An 11,543-nucleotide genomic window follows, 5' to 3' on the forward strand; every position below is an offset into this window, starting at 1 on the left:
ATTCCTGCTCAGGGTGGGGTGCCTGTCTTCAGCGTGGGATGGAGTTGGATTCACCAGGCACATTAAGGAACTTTCACTTTGGATGCAGGACTCACCCTGCTGAAGGAGAGGACTCCAGGCGACTACACCAAGGAAAACTTCACATTTTGCAAGATTAACTCAAAATCACTAACAGTTTGTCAGCTCTCTCACTTCTGGGGGTTTTGGGGTTTTTTTGAAGTTCACTTGGCTGGTTTGTTTGTGATCAAGGAAGTGAAGTCACACCAGGGTGGTGTGGAGAGGTTTGGGTCTCAGAGGAAGAGCAGGAGGGGGAAAAGGTTTTGCAGAAACAGCACGTGAGAAAGAAAAACTTTTTCAGCACTTTTTTATACCTTTTAAAGAGAATCAAAAACCATCTCTTCTGGCTCTGCACCAGCCTGCAGAGAAGATGAAGTCAATTTCTAGAAACATCAATTCCTATATCCACAGGGCACGAGGACACTAGTGAGCTTGAGCCCTGGGTTTTATCTGCACCCCTGCTCTCGCGTGGCTGCAGGAAAAGGCACTTGGTGCATCCATTTCTTGTAGCTGCAAGACCTTCTCCACAGCCAGCTGGTCCTGCTGCCAGGGCTTCACTGCCCACAACCAGGTTGATGTCTCAGGCTCTGATTAGATTTTTAAAACAATTTGCTCAATCAAACAAACTCCACTCTGGCCGTTACACACAAACTCATTAATATTCACCTTTTGATGAAGCAAATTTTCCTCATCTGAGAAAAGCCACCTGATACCATCTACAGGCCTTTATATAATCTAATATTTTCCAGCTGAACTACAAACCCTGCAGTACATTACAGTCATTCAGCAGAATATCAAGCATGAGTATTTAAGTAATTCCTCATTTGCTGGCACAAGAAAATCATTCTTCAGAGAGAACACCAGAAGAGGCCACAGAAGGTATCTGCATGTGTTTTAAAGAAAGTCTTTCTGAGAGCAACAGAGTGGAGGAGATGGGGATTCCCTGTCCACTCTCCTGCAAAAAAAGAGAGATAAATTCATCCAGAAACCAGCCAAGAAGGCAGAGAGGCCACAGTCATCACCTGCAGTGCTGAGGGCTCCTCTGTTCTGGGGAACTGAGAACAAGGCGTAGAGAGGAAATACTTCAGCTCTTGCAGACTGCAAGTGTTTCATTCTATCTCAAACCACTTCAAGCCAGTTGTATCTGCCAACTCAAAAGGAATCTGTTGGCTTCCTGCTCATGCTGGCAAGGGCAGGAGGGGACAGAGGCCAAGTGTGCCCTGAGGAATACCCAGAGTGGGATGGAGGAAAGAGGTGATGTTTGGGAGAGGTCCATTATACTTTTCCCTCTACTGGGATCACAGAGATGTGCTTATACCCACTGGCACACAGGTGGTCTTGCAAGGTTGGTCAGCTGTCCCAAGTGTTGCCCCCCCATCTTTTTCTTCTCCGCCTCCAAATAATTTCTGAATGCATCAAATGTGACAGCAGAAGTAATGACTGTATGACCAGACACCATCAGATCACACCTATCAAGTGTCTTTCATCAGGTAGATCTCAATGCAGCTCCAAAGAGTCGCACTCCTAAAGCAGTCCAAGCCACAAAGCCCAGCAGCATCAGAAAAAGGTCTTCCTTCCCAGTCACTTCCACCCCTAGCCTAAGGTTCTCCAGTCCCATACCTATTCAAGGCTCACATGCAGCTCACAGAGTATTTCCACCTTCTAAAGATCTGAGTTTTTATTTAATGAAAATGTTTCTAGCTTTTGCAAGGGCCAAGTTAACCTTCCTTGTGGTACACCAAGTCTGCAGACAGTTCAAAGTCATGACTGCAGGGAATCAGCCCTCTTCATCCTGGAGACACTGGCTGCACAGCACCTCAAAGCCTTGCTCTCTCCCTCACCATGTGTCTAGCTGATGCTGAAGAGACCTGTTGTGGAAGAGGCTAAGATCCTAAATCCCCAAGTGCCAAGGGACAGAGGCTCTTCCAAAAACACACAGGAGTTTTTTTGAAAAGCAGCTGGCACTTCTGCAGAAACCCACATGATTTCTGCTAGCACATCACTTCTCATTTGAGTTACACCCTCATTTGACCACATATCCTTTAAAGTAAGGTGGGTTTATGCAGTGACAGGCTGTTCAGGAAGCAGGACTCCTTGATTAAAGAAAAGCAGAGAAAACAGGACACTAAACTACCTGTGTCAGGACAGAAAAGTTATTAAAATAGAGAAGGCTCATTAGCACACTCAGTTTGTTTCCAAACAGTCCAGGCCAGGGTTGTTCTTTACCTACTCTAGCTCTGTGCTGCCCACTCAACAACTGTCCCAATGATTTGGGATACATCATTTCCCATGGGAAGTTCTGTGATACTTCAAAGGAGATTCAACTTAGGTCTTCAGTCCTCTTTGCTCTCCTCCTCACTGCTGCTGGCACATAAACCTCCAGTTAACACACCCTGACCCCTTCCAAACTACCAGCTGCATGCGCTACCTCCTCCATGCAGCACAGACCCACTGGTTTCACCTTCCCAGCCACTCCAGACATGGACACACTCACGGGTACCACACACCAACACCAGTATCTGTCCCTGCATGTTGCCCCCAGGACTGGGGGGAGGAAGCCCACCCCTCACTGCAGATGAGCAGCAGCCACTGAGCAACAACCCCCCATCAACCCAAGCCCCACGGAGCTTGTTGGCGCAGTTGGAGCCTCAGCTTCTTGCAGACAGTTTGTGTCTACATTAGGAGCATTTGGACAACTTGTAATCGAACACTGTTGGTTTTTCTACATAATTCAATCCCTCTGGAGCCTCACAACATGCTTCTCATTGCACTTGGATTAGAGACTTATTTTGCCTCCAAGAAGGCAGCTACAGACCTCAGCTCTGCCTGCTTCTGTTGATGCTCGTGTTTCTGAGACCGTTCCTTCCGACTCGCAGACCTTCTGGGTCCTGGTTCCTGGAGGAACATTCCTGGATCCTTCAAAGTTTAGTTCAAGCCCAGCAGTGAGCATTACAAGCACAGAAGCTTGTTTTGTTGAATATTAAATATAGTACATTTTGTTAACATGCTTCAGCTTCCAAGACTGAGAGATCAGAGGCAAGAGCTGTCCCAGGATAAGCCTCTGGGGGACAAATCCCCTCCCAAACATTTTAACCATGAACAGAAGCAAAGGAATTTATCCGACATGATCTATAATAAGATTTCAATATAACATTCAGCCTACAGCATTTCTAAATATGGCCAAAGATCACTGAAGTTATTTGGCATCATTTCATCTTACAAGGATTTTCTTTCACTTTTTCTGCTGTGTTTGCATACACAGGATTCCACATCCATCATGGAGCAAGGTCATCTATTGTTCAGTGGGCTCTGACTGAGGTAAAACAGGTCTCAGGACCAAGGCTGGCAGGTGCAGAGTTTGGATTATTTTTTGTTTATTAAAAAAGTGCTTTTTGACACCTACTTAAACCTGTAGATATTAGGAAAAAGTGGAAGTTTCACCCTTAAATCAAGTGTTGAAGCAATTCTGAAACCTGAGGGGCTTGTTCCCCTCCAGTCTCCACCTCTTCCCAACACACACCACCACATCCATCAGGGTATGTGAGGTCAGGAGCCAGATCAGTCTTCTGAAAAGCACTGCAGGCAAAACACCTCACCCCTGACTGCCACTCCTTCTTTGCCCTCCTCTTCCCAAACATCAGACAAATCCCCAGGGGAAGCAAAAATGGAAGAGCAACTGAAGACAAAGCCAGGAACATACAGGCCAAGCCTGTCACTCAAAGTGCCATCTCAGGGCTGAAGAAATTCTTCTCAGAAGCCTGAGGTTGCACCTTCTCCGACATAACATCATCAAGAACTCTGCCCTCAGCACCAGTCCAGGGCATTTGAGAAAGACAAGTGTCATTGACAGCAGCACTTTGATCATGAAGAAAACACCAGCCCACAAGACACCTTAACCCCACACTCACCATCACAGTGCAGTCCTCAGAGCCACTGGCGATGACCTGGTCATTGTGAGGACACCAGTCAATGTCCAGCACCGGTCCCGTGTGGCCACACACTGTTGGGTAGGACTTGTCAATTCTGCCTGTCTGATGGAGAGAAACAAGGAAGAGAGCTGTAATACATGGACAGCACAGGGCATGTCTCAGAGTGGAGGAGGGTGCTTCCTAAGCCTCCATTAACCCCTTCAGTATTCACAATTCTATGACATTTAAATCATCTCACGTATCAGGAGAGGAAATAAACCAGTGACTCTTCTCCAGCAGTGATTAGCTGGACACTGCTGCTGATGCAAGACCGGGGTTGGGAGCTTCAGCACAGGAGGGCTTTGCTTCCCCTATGGATGCAGGGATGCTTTGCTGTCCCTATCTCAGCACTTGCTGCTGCCTCATCCCTTTGTCCAGCCCCAGCTTCCCAGGAAGCCAGCCCTGCCCGTGTCTGTGCCTCACAGCAGTGCCCAGGGACAGCTGGAGATGGCCAAGCCAGGGTTTTAATTGAATTTACCCAGTCTGCTTGTTTTCATCATAAAAGTATTTTACTCAACTTGAAAGCTTTTAGGACACAGCTGTGCAGAGTCAAACACTTTTTTCAGGAATACATATTGCTGACACAGACTGCCAGGGCCACCTAACCCTGATCCATCCCTGCCTCTCCACAGCAGAGGACAGAGGCCACCACCAACCTGCCAAAGCTGAGCTCACTACACAGACATACTTCCCAAGAAAATGAGCTAGCAAGATGTTCTGATGTGAACTGAGACAAATCCAGCGATGTCAACACAGCTCTTGTGCTGATGGAGCCGCCTCACATCCTGACCACCCCAACTGCTGACACACAGAGCACCTCAGCTTCCCCCTGAGAAAGGAAATTAGCATAACTCAAGCTAATCATCATTATCTCTCTTGGTCAAGTCTTGCCCACATAGAAAGCAAGATTTAAAATACTGAAGACACACGATGGTAGCACCAGGGTGAGCAAGAGGCTCCTGCACTCCTAGAGCTTAAATTCAGGTCCCACCTTTGTTTTCCAGGGAATGCTGTGATGGCCTTTTCATGGGCAATGGGAGAGGTAGGAGGGAGGGGTGTGGGACAGGGTCATCTTCTTTCATGTTTAAACATGCAGAAGAATTGGGTGGCATTTCCCTTCTGCCACTGGGTTATGACATTCCCTAACCTTGGAGGTTACACCTCACAATACATCCTTCTCCTCCCCATCTCCATGAGGAAGGCTGCTCTTATTCAACACTGCCTTAGGTACAAAACATCAGAATAATGCTGGATACTGGCTTTTGAAGACTACTGACCTGAAGACTTCAGCTAGCAACAACACAAGACGATCCAAACAGACTAAGTTACAGACACAGACCCACCACTATTTCCTCAATGGCTAATTTCAGGTTTCAAAATAAAAAGACTGTCTCAGTGATCCAGATAATTTTTTAAATTATTAAAAGTGAAAGAGTTATAGATGAAAAGCCATAAAGCAGACATTCAAAAATTAAAGTCTGTGTAATCCCCCTTGGATGCCATAATGTGAAATAGGATTAAAAAAATTAATACATCCAACTGACATGTATAGCCCATCCATTTAAATTCCTCTAATTAAAAAAGAATCATGCAGAGCATACATGCATGAACATTTTCCAGAAGTCACATTACAGGCTAAATACAAGTACAAATCTAAACCAAAAGAAAAAATACAACTAATACTGCAAGACCTCAGTGACCACCTATTCTTGCTAGGCAGGGCTCAGAGCAATCCTCTAAGAGGAGCCTATGATAATTATTTGCAGGCTGCACGAGTGCTTGTCAGCTTAGTTTAGTTTTTTACAGTAATTTATGACTGGAGGGAGGGAAAAAAATAATTCAATTTGAACCAATTAAACCCCAAACTTCACCTCTCAGTTTTGATCACAATGAACCTGAACAGCAGGAGCAGCAGCAGCCAAGTGCCTGCCGCAGGCAGCTGAATGCTGGGACCAGGCAGCCCCACCACCTGCTTTTGATCACCTAAAATGGAGCTAATTTTTTAAAACCCATTATCTGGGACCTCCATTATCTCACTGCATGGCAGAGCTCTGAGGGCAGCAAGAAAATGAGATGATGGAGGTTCTGTCTAAGCAAGAGGGAGCTCTGATGCCTGAAAGTGGGAGGGGAACAGGGCAGCCATGGGCTTCCCCCTTCCCTCAGCAGAGCTCAGTCCTGTCACCAAACTACAGTAAAACCGAGTCTTGTCATCAAGCTGAGGAACTGGAGATGGATGCAGAGGCTGTTTTGGACAAGGACAGCAACATTTCTCAGGCCAGAGTCAACAGGATCAAGAAGAAACAGCAGATGCATAAAGGGGAAGTGAAACCAAACAGAGCAGAAATATCTTCGCACCATGTTGCAGGTGAACAGGGGCTTATCTGCCTGATCTGCAAAGCACATCCTTCCCCTGCCTGGGTGGGGACAGTGACATACAAAATCATTCCTAACAAGGGAACAGACAGAGCAAGGATGGGGAAAATGAGATGTTCTTTAGAAGCAGCGTGGGAGATGCAATAACTTCAAGCAACCTCAAGCATATTTGTTCACAAAAAACGTATAAAACTGAGCAAGCAGAGTACAAACTGGAGGAGATGTCAGGCTGCCTGCAAACACAGCAGCTCCCCAGGGCCTAGCAGAGACAGACAATGCCAGGGAGATGGATGGCTCAGAAGCATCAACCTCTACACTTGGGCAGGGCACTACTGCACAGGAGGACCAACCCAGGGTCCTCAAAGAAGTGTCAGAACAGCAAAATGAGAAGAAATGAGGATGCAGAGGGACAGAAGGGGTGGCTGTAGGAGGCTGCAGCACTGCTCAGAGCTGCAGCTCTGTGAGAAGCCCAACTGCTCTCAGAGAAGCTACTGACTTGTGGTTAGAGACACAAACCCCTTTGCAAGGCAGAGGAAACCACGGTGATTTCCTGAACACACAAGAGAGCAAGAGCTCTCCTCAGCAAGGCCTCGTCATCTGCTCCACTCTGAAAAAACACCCAAAAACTCTTATTAGAAAGCGTGACCCTTCCAAGGGGAGTGGAGGGGCTGCCAAAGGACACTCATCTGTGTGAACACCCCAGGGCCTGACCTAGCACACACCTTCCCCTCAGCCACCCAGCATGCTGAGAAAAGAGCTGCTTTTAACTCAGATCACCTCTCTAAGCCAGTTTTGTAAAGACCATTAGTGCAGGCTGCACTGCAGCTTCCTCCTCCCAGCAGCATTCCCCTCTGCGGAGCAGGGGATCCCCATTCCTGGCATCATGAGCTGTACACAGAAGAGCTTTAAAAACAGTATTTGGGGGGCTCTGCCAAAAGGGAAAGACCAGGAAGCCTGCAGTAGGGTATTAAAAAAAAACCACCAGCCTGTAAAATTACCAAATTCAACATTTCTAAACACAGTTCCTTCAAAAGAGATTCCTCTGCCACAAGAACACCAGGAGGTTTGCAACTTCTCTGCCAAGTGGGCACATTTTCGTGCTACCATAATACTCCCAAGGTTTGGAGACTTTTTAATTTCTTTTTTAAAAGGTAATCTTTTAATTAGTTGAGGATTTAAAATAAATCTCCAGTGCTGATACACAGCTTAAAATTAACACAGTGCAACTTCAAGACATTAAATCCTTCTCATAATCCATTCAGACTCTGGTGGAGCAACACATCACAGTAACAACATTTGAAAGTCAGGAGTTGTATTTTATAAAAAGGTAGCCAAAAAGGTGAATTTGAGGATTAGTATTAATATGCTGGATGGCACTGACTAGAAGCACACTCATTACCCAGCTCCTTCCACGGGCAGTAAGCTGACCTTGCCAAATTAATTCGTTTAGTGCTTTCACATATCCAGATCAGAGAAAAATTAAAGATGAGAAGAAAAATTGTTATTGAATCCAGAAGGGGCAAGTAAGTGACACAGGGAAATGGCTTGTAGGAGTGGTAGATTTATGAATTAATTTGACTGTCTTGCGACCGCTTCTCTGCCAGAAAAGGACAATTGGTTGCAGGAAACAGCTCATGGATTATGGTAAAAATATCAGGGAGAACAGCTGCTTCCCCCAGCCCATGGTTCTGCTCATGTGAAGATCACCATTTAGAATAGGGAAGTGGCATCAAGTTGCACAAGCACAGGCAATTCCTCCCCCTGAGTTTGCAGAAGTTTGAGGAAGGAAATCAGGTCTCAACTGCAAAGTTTGAAATACAAACCCAGTGGTACCTTTTCTCTGTTTGAGAAAATACTCCTTTTTTTCTTCCCCTATATTGTGTATTTTCCTCAGGAGAACCTCAAGTTTCACAGAGTCCACTTGAGTAAAGCTTGAATGTGCTCTGGCCACCCAACCTTCACCTCTGGCTGCAGCAGCTGATCATGCAGGAGGCAGCTGAGGGAAAACACTGCAGCAGGATGCCATGAACATGCACTGCTCTCTCCTGACCATGACAAATAGACATTAGTCACCCAGCAAACCCACTAAGGCATCCATAACTAATTTGGAAGTTCATGAAAAGTGTTACTCCCAAAAGCTCTACTGCAATGGCATGCAACAAGAGGATCCATAACCACACGCTGCTTTCTGACCAAAGCACTGCAAATACTGCTTGTGCCCTCCAAGAATTCCTCAGCAGTGCTTCTGTTCTCGCTTTATCACCTTGACAGCTGCAGGGCTGTGACATTAGAGGCTGCGAGAGAGTGGAGACAAAGGTCCTTGTTCCCAAGTGCCCAGACCTAAATGGATGCAGAATGAGGGAAGAATTTCTCCTGCTGGGAGAGGAGCTGCACCAGCCAGGGAACTTCATGGTCTGCAGAGAGAGAGGTAAGAGCTGGTGGTAACTGCAGGATCCTGCACCCTGGAAAACGGGACGTTAGTTAGAACCCTTCATAGAATGAGTTGCAACAATCAGATATTCCCATGCTGGCTTTATAAAAGAAAAAAAAGCCATAGAAACAACCCCCCCAGGAGAAAGGATCCATGGGGAACAAGAGCCTCATGTCACCCAAACCAGGACATCAGCCATGGTGAAACAAACTGGGAGCAGTAAAAGTGCAGCAAGGAAGGAGGAGACAGAAGTCTGGACAGACCCAGGGAAGAAGACATTCTATTCCATTCCAACCATTTTTGTTGAACTCATTTTGTCCCTGGGCTTCCAAGGTTTTAAACACCTAACCCAGGATTTTACCCCCCACTTCAAGCCACCTTCAGCCCTGCTCTGAGTAAGCCTGTCTGGATGGTTTGCACAGATACCTTTGTATTCTACATAAACCAGTGACATGGGGACAACAACCCAGAAACTGGACAAGGCCTCCAAACTGCAGCAGCATTTGTACAAACCACTGGTTGACTGTAAGACACGGGGACAGTATTTGCTGCTTGCTTTCCTAGAGAAATGAGATTTATTAGCCACGCTGCTGCCCTCTCCTCCCTGGTACACTAGGACCTGATGAGCCATTGCAATCAAAGTGACAGTGATAAATACCTCCACCTTCTTCTTTTTTTTAAATAAAAAAGCAGCTTTCAAGAAAAAAAAAAAATCCAAGGTGCAAGAAAATAAATAAATTTGTGCTGAAGGAGGTGGAGCTTCAACTCAAGCCCACATCCCTCCTGAGCTGCAGAGGCACCCTGGCTGGGCTAGTGAGCACCCATGGGTGCTGATGGGCCCAGCGAAATCATGTGTAAAAGACCTAGGAAACAACTGCTCTGTGCAGAGCAGATGAAGGAAAAAACTGCAAGAAACCAGGTTTCAGCAGTTCCACTTGTCACAAGATAACTTAGACCTTTAAAAACCACCAATGTCTTGCTTTTTTATTCAGCTGTTGCAGAACTGTCTTGAATTTTAATCTTCTCCGCCCAAGGTACGAAACCACTCGGAACCGCATGGCAATCCAACCAAAGTTTGGGGGAAAAAACCCCTCCCTTTGTGGTCTGCAACTTTGCACAAAACTCACAGCCATGAAAAAGACCTAACAGACCCACTCCTGACAGGGGCTCCACAGCAGCCTAAGTCAGGAAGACAGTAACTCATTTTAATTCATATCTTTCCATCCACATTTCACCTAAAATTGCTGGAGGGTCTCCAGGAACTCATCAGAGCACAAGCTCCTGATTTTATTTTACACACAAATCAGGCAAGGATGTATTTTTTTTTTTTTCTCTTTCTTTCCCCAGTCCTTCCTGGAGGAAGGAGGATCAGGAACAGCTGATTAACAACTTACATATGCCACGGCTGAACACTAAGGCACGTCACTTGCAGAACAACATATTCCTTGCAGAAGATCATTCCCGAGGTGTGCACTCACCCACCCACATGCTAATTGCCTCTCAGGGCACCCATCTGATCACTGCTTCTCCAGGAATGCTGCCTGTGCAAAGGGAGTGCAGTGAGAAGTCAGGCACACAAGTGGAAAATCTAATAAAAGACATATCCAAAGGGGACTGAATAAGGCTCTTCTAAAGGCCTTACATAACATGACTTTCAGCTGATGGGATTTTTCTTAGAACTGCATCAAAGAGCAACCCTTTGCAGCAGCTTTTTTCTTTGCAGATACAGACTGTAAAGATTTTTTTGGGGGGGGGGATGAGGGGGATATTGTAACCAGTTTCACTGTCATGTAGACCCAGTACCAACATCATGCACTAAACCCAGGTGTTTATAAGTCACTTCCCCAGCACATCAAGAAACCCATGACATGTTAATCTGGGCTGTAAAACAGGGATCACTCATCGGGTTGGGTGAGAATAATCCCCATGACCCCTCTCCTTGGACAGCAGAGGCAGGAAGATCTCCATCCTGCTGACTCTGTTGTCATCTGAAGCGAAATGAGCCCACCAAACACAGCACAGCCCTTCCTAACAGCATTTCAGAAGATAACCTGGGGTCCTGCTGCTGGGAAGGATACCCAGATGACAAGCCCACCACCAACCAACCTGCCTGGCCTGTGCTGAGCATGGGAGGGCTGCAGGAGGAAGGCAGAACCATCAACTCATGGTCCTTGCACCGGGCTGTTGTGAAAGCACCAAACCCGAAGCTGAGTTGGGCACTGGGACTCACCGTGGCAGCTCCACACCCTCATCCCATCCACACTGGTGATCCCAGCAGGAGAACTGCTTCTTCCCTCACCTGCCTGGCTCTTCCTCAGTTCCCAGCTCCCTGGGTGAGCTCCAGCTCACCCACCAGCAAGCCAAGGCTGAGGCCCACACCCCTTGATGGAAGTTTCATCCCGGGGTTCCCTCCCTGAGCACCACCCAACCTGAGACAAACCCCAAATAAAATCAACCCTTAGAGCCTGGGCTTCCAGTTTGATGGCAAGATCCTGCTCCAGCACTTTGCCCGGAACAGGCTGGGGAGGGCTCAGCGTGCACAGCCAAGGCTGAGCAGCTCCACTCCCCTCACCCTCATCCCAGAGACTGACACCAGGCACAGCGGTGGGAAAAACACCGGAACGCAGGTGGTTCCAACGGAGGCCACTTCTCTGCAGCCCAACCGCCCTGCGGGAGCTGCAGGGTTTGGGGGGCCCGGCATGGGGGCCCGGGAT

At 47.0% G+C, this 11,543-nt stretch overlaps 1 protein-coding gene across 1 annotated transcript in view; it reads right to left on the bottom strand.

Annotated features, from left to right (window-relative positions):
- Nucleotides 1-11,543, bottom strand: part of CORO1C (coronin, actin binding protein, 1C) — a 48,643-nt gene that overhangs the window by 8,931 nt on the left and 28,169 nt on the right. The window contains exon 3 of the mRNA XM_009996817.1: nt 3,966-4,088. Within this exon, the coding sequence (XP_009995119.1) occupies nt 3,966-4,088 (123 nt within the window). The remainder of the gene's footprint in view (nt 1-3,965; nt 4,089-11,543) is intronic.

The sequence above is a fragment of the Chaetura pelagica genome, unplaced genomic scaffold (assembly GCF_000747805.2).
Source record: "Chaetura pelagica isolate M959 unplaced genomic scaffold, ChaPel_1.0 scaffold294, whole genome shotgun sequence".
Lineage (NCBI taxonomy): Eukaryota > Metazoa > Chordata > Aves > Apodiformes > Apodidae > Chaetura > Chaetura pelagica.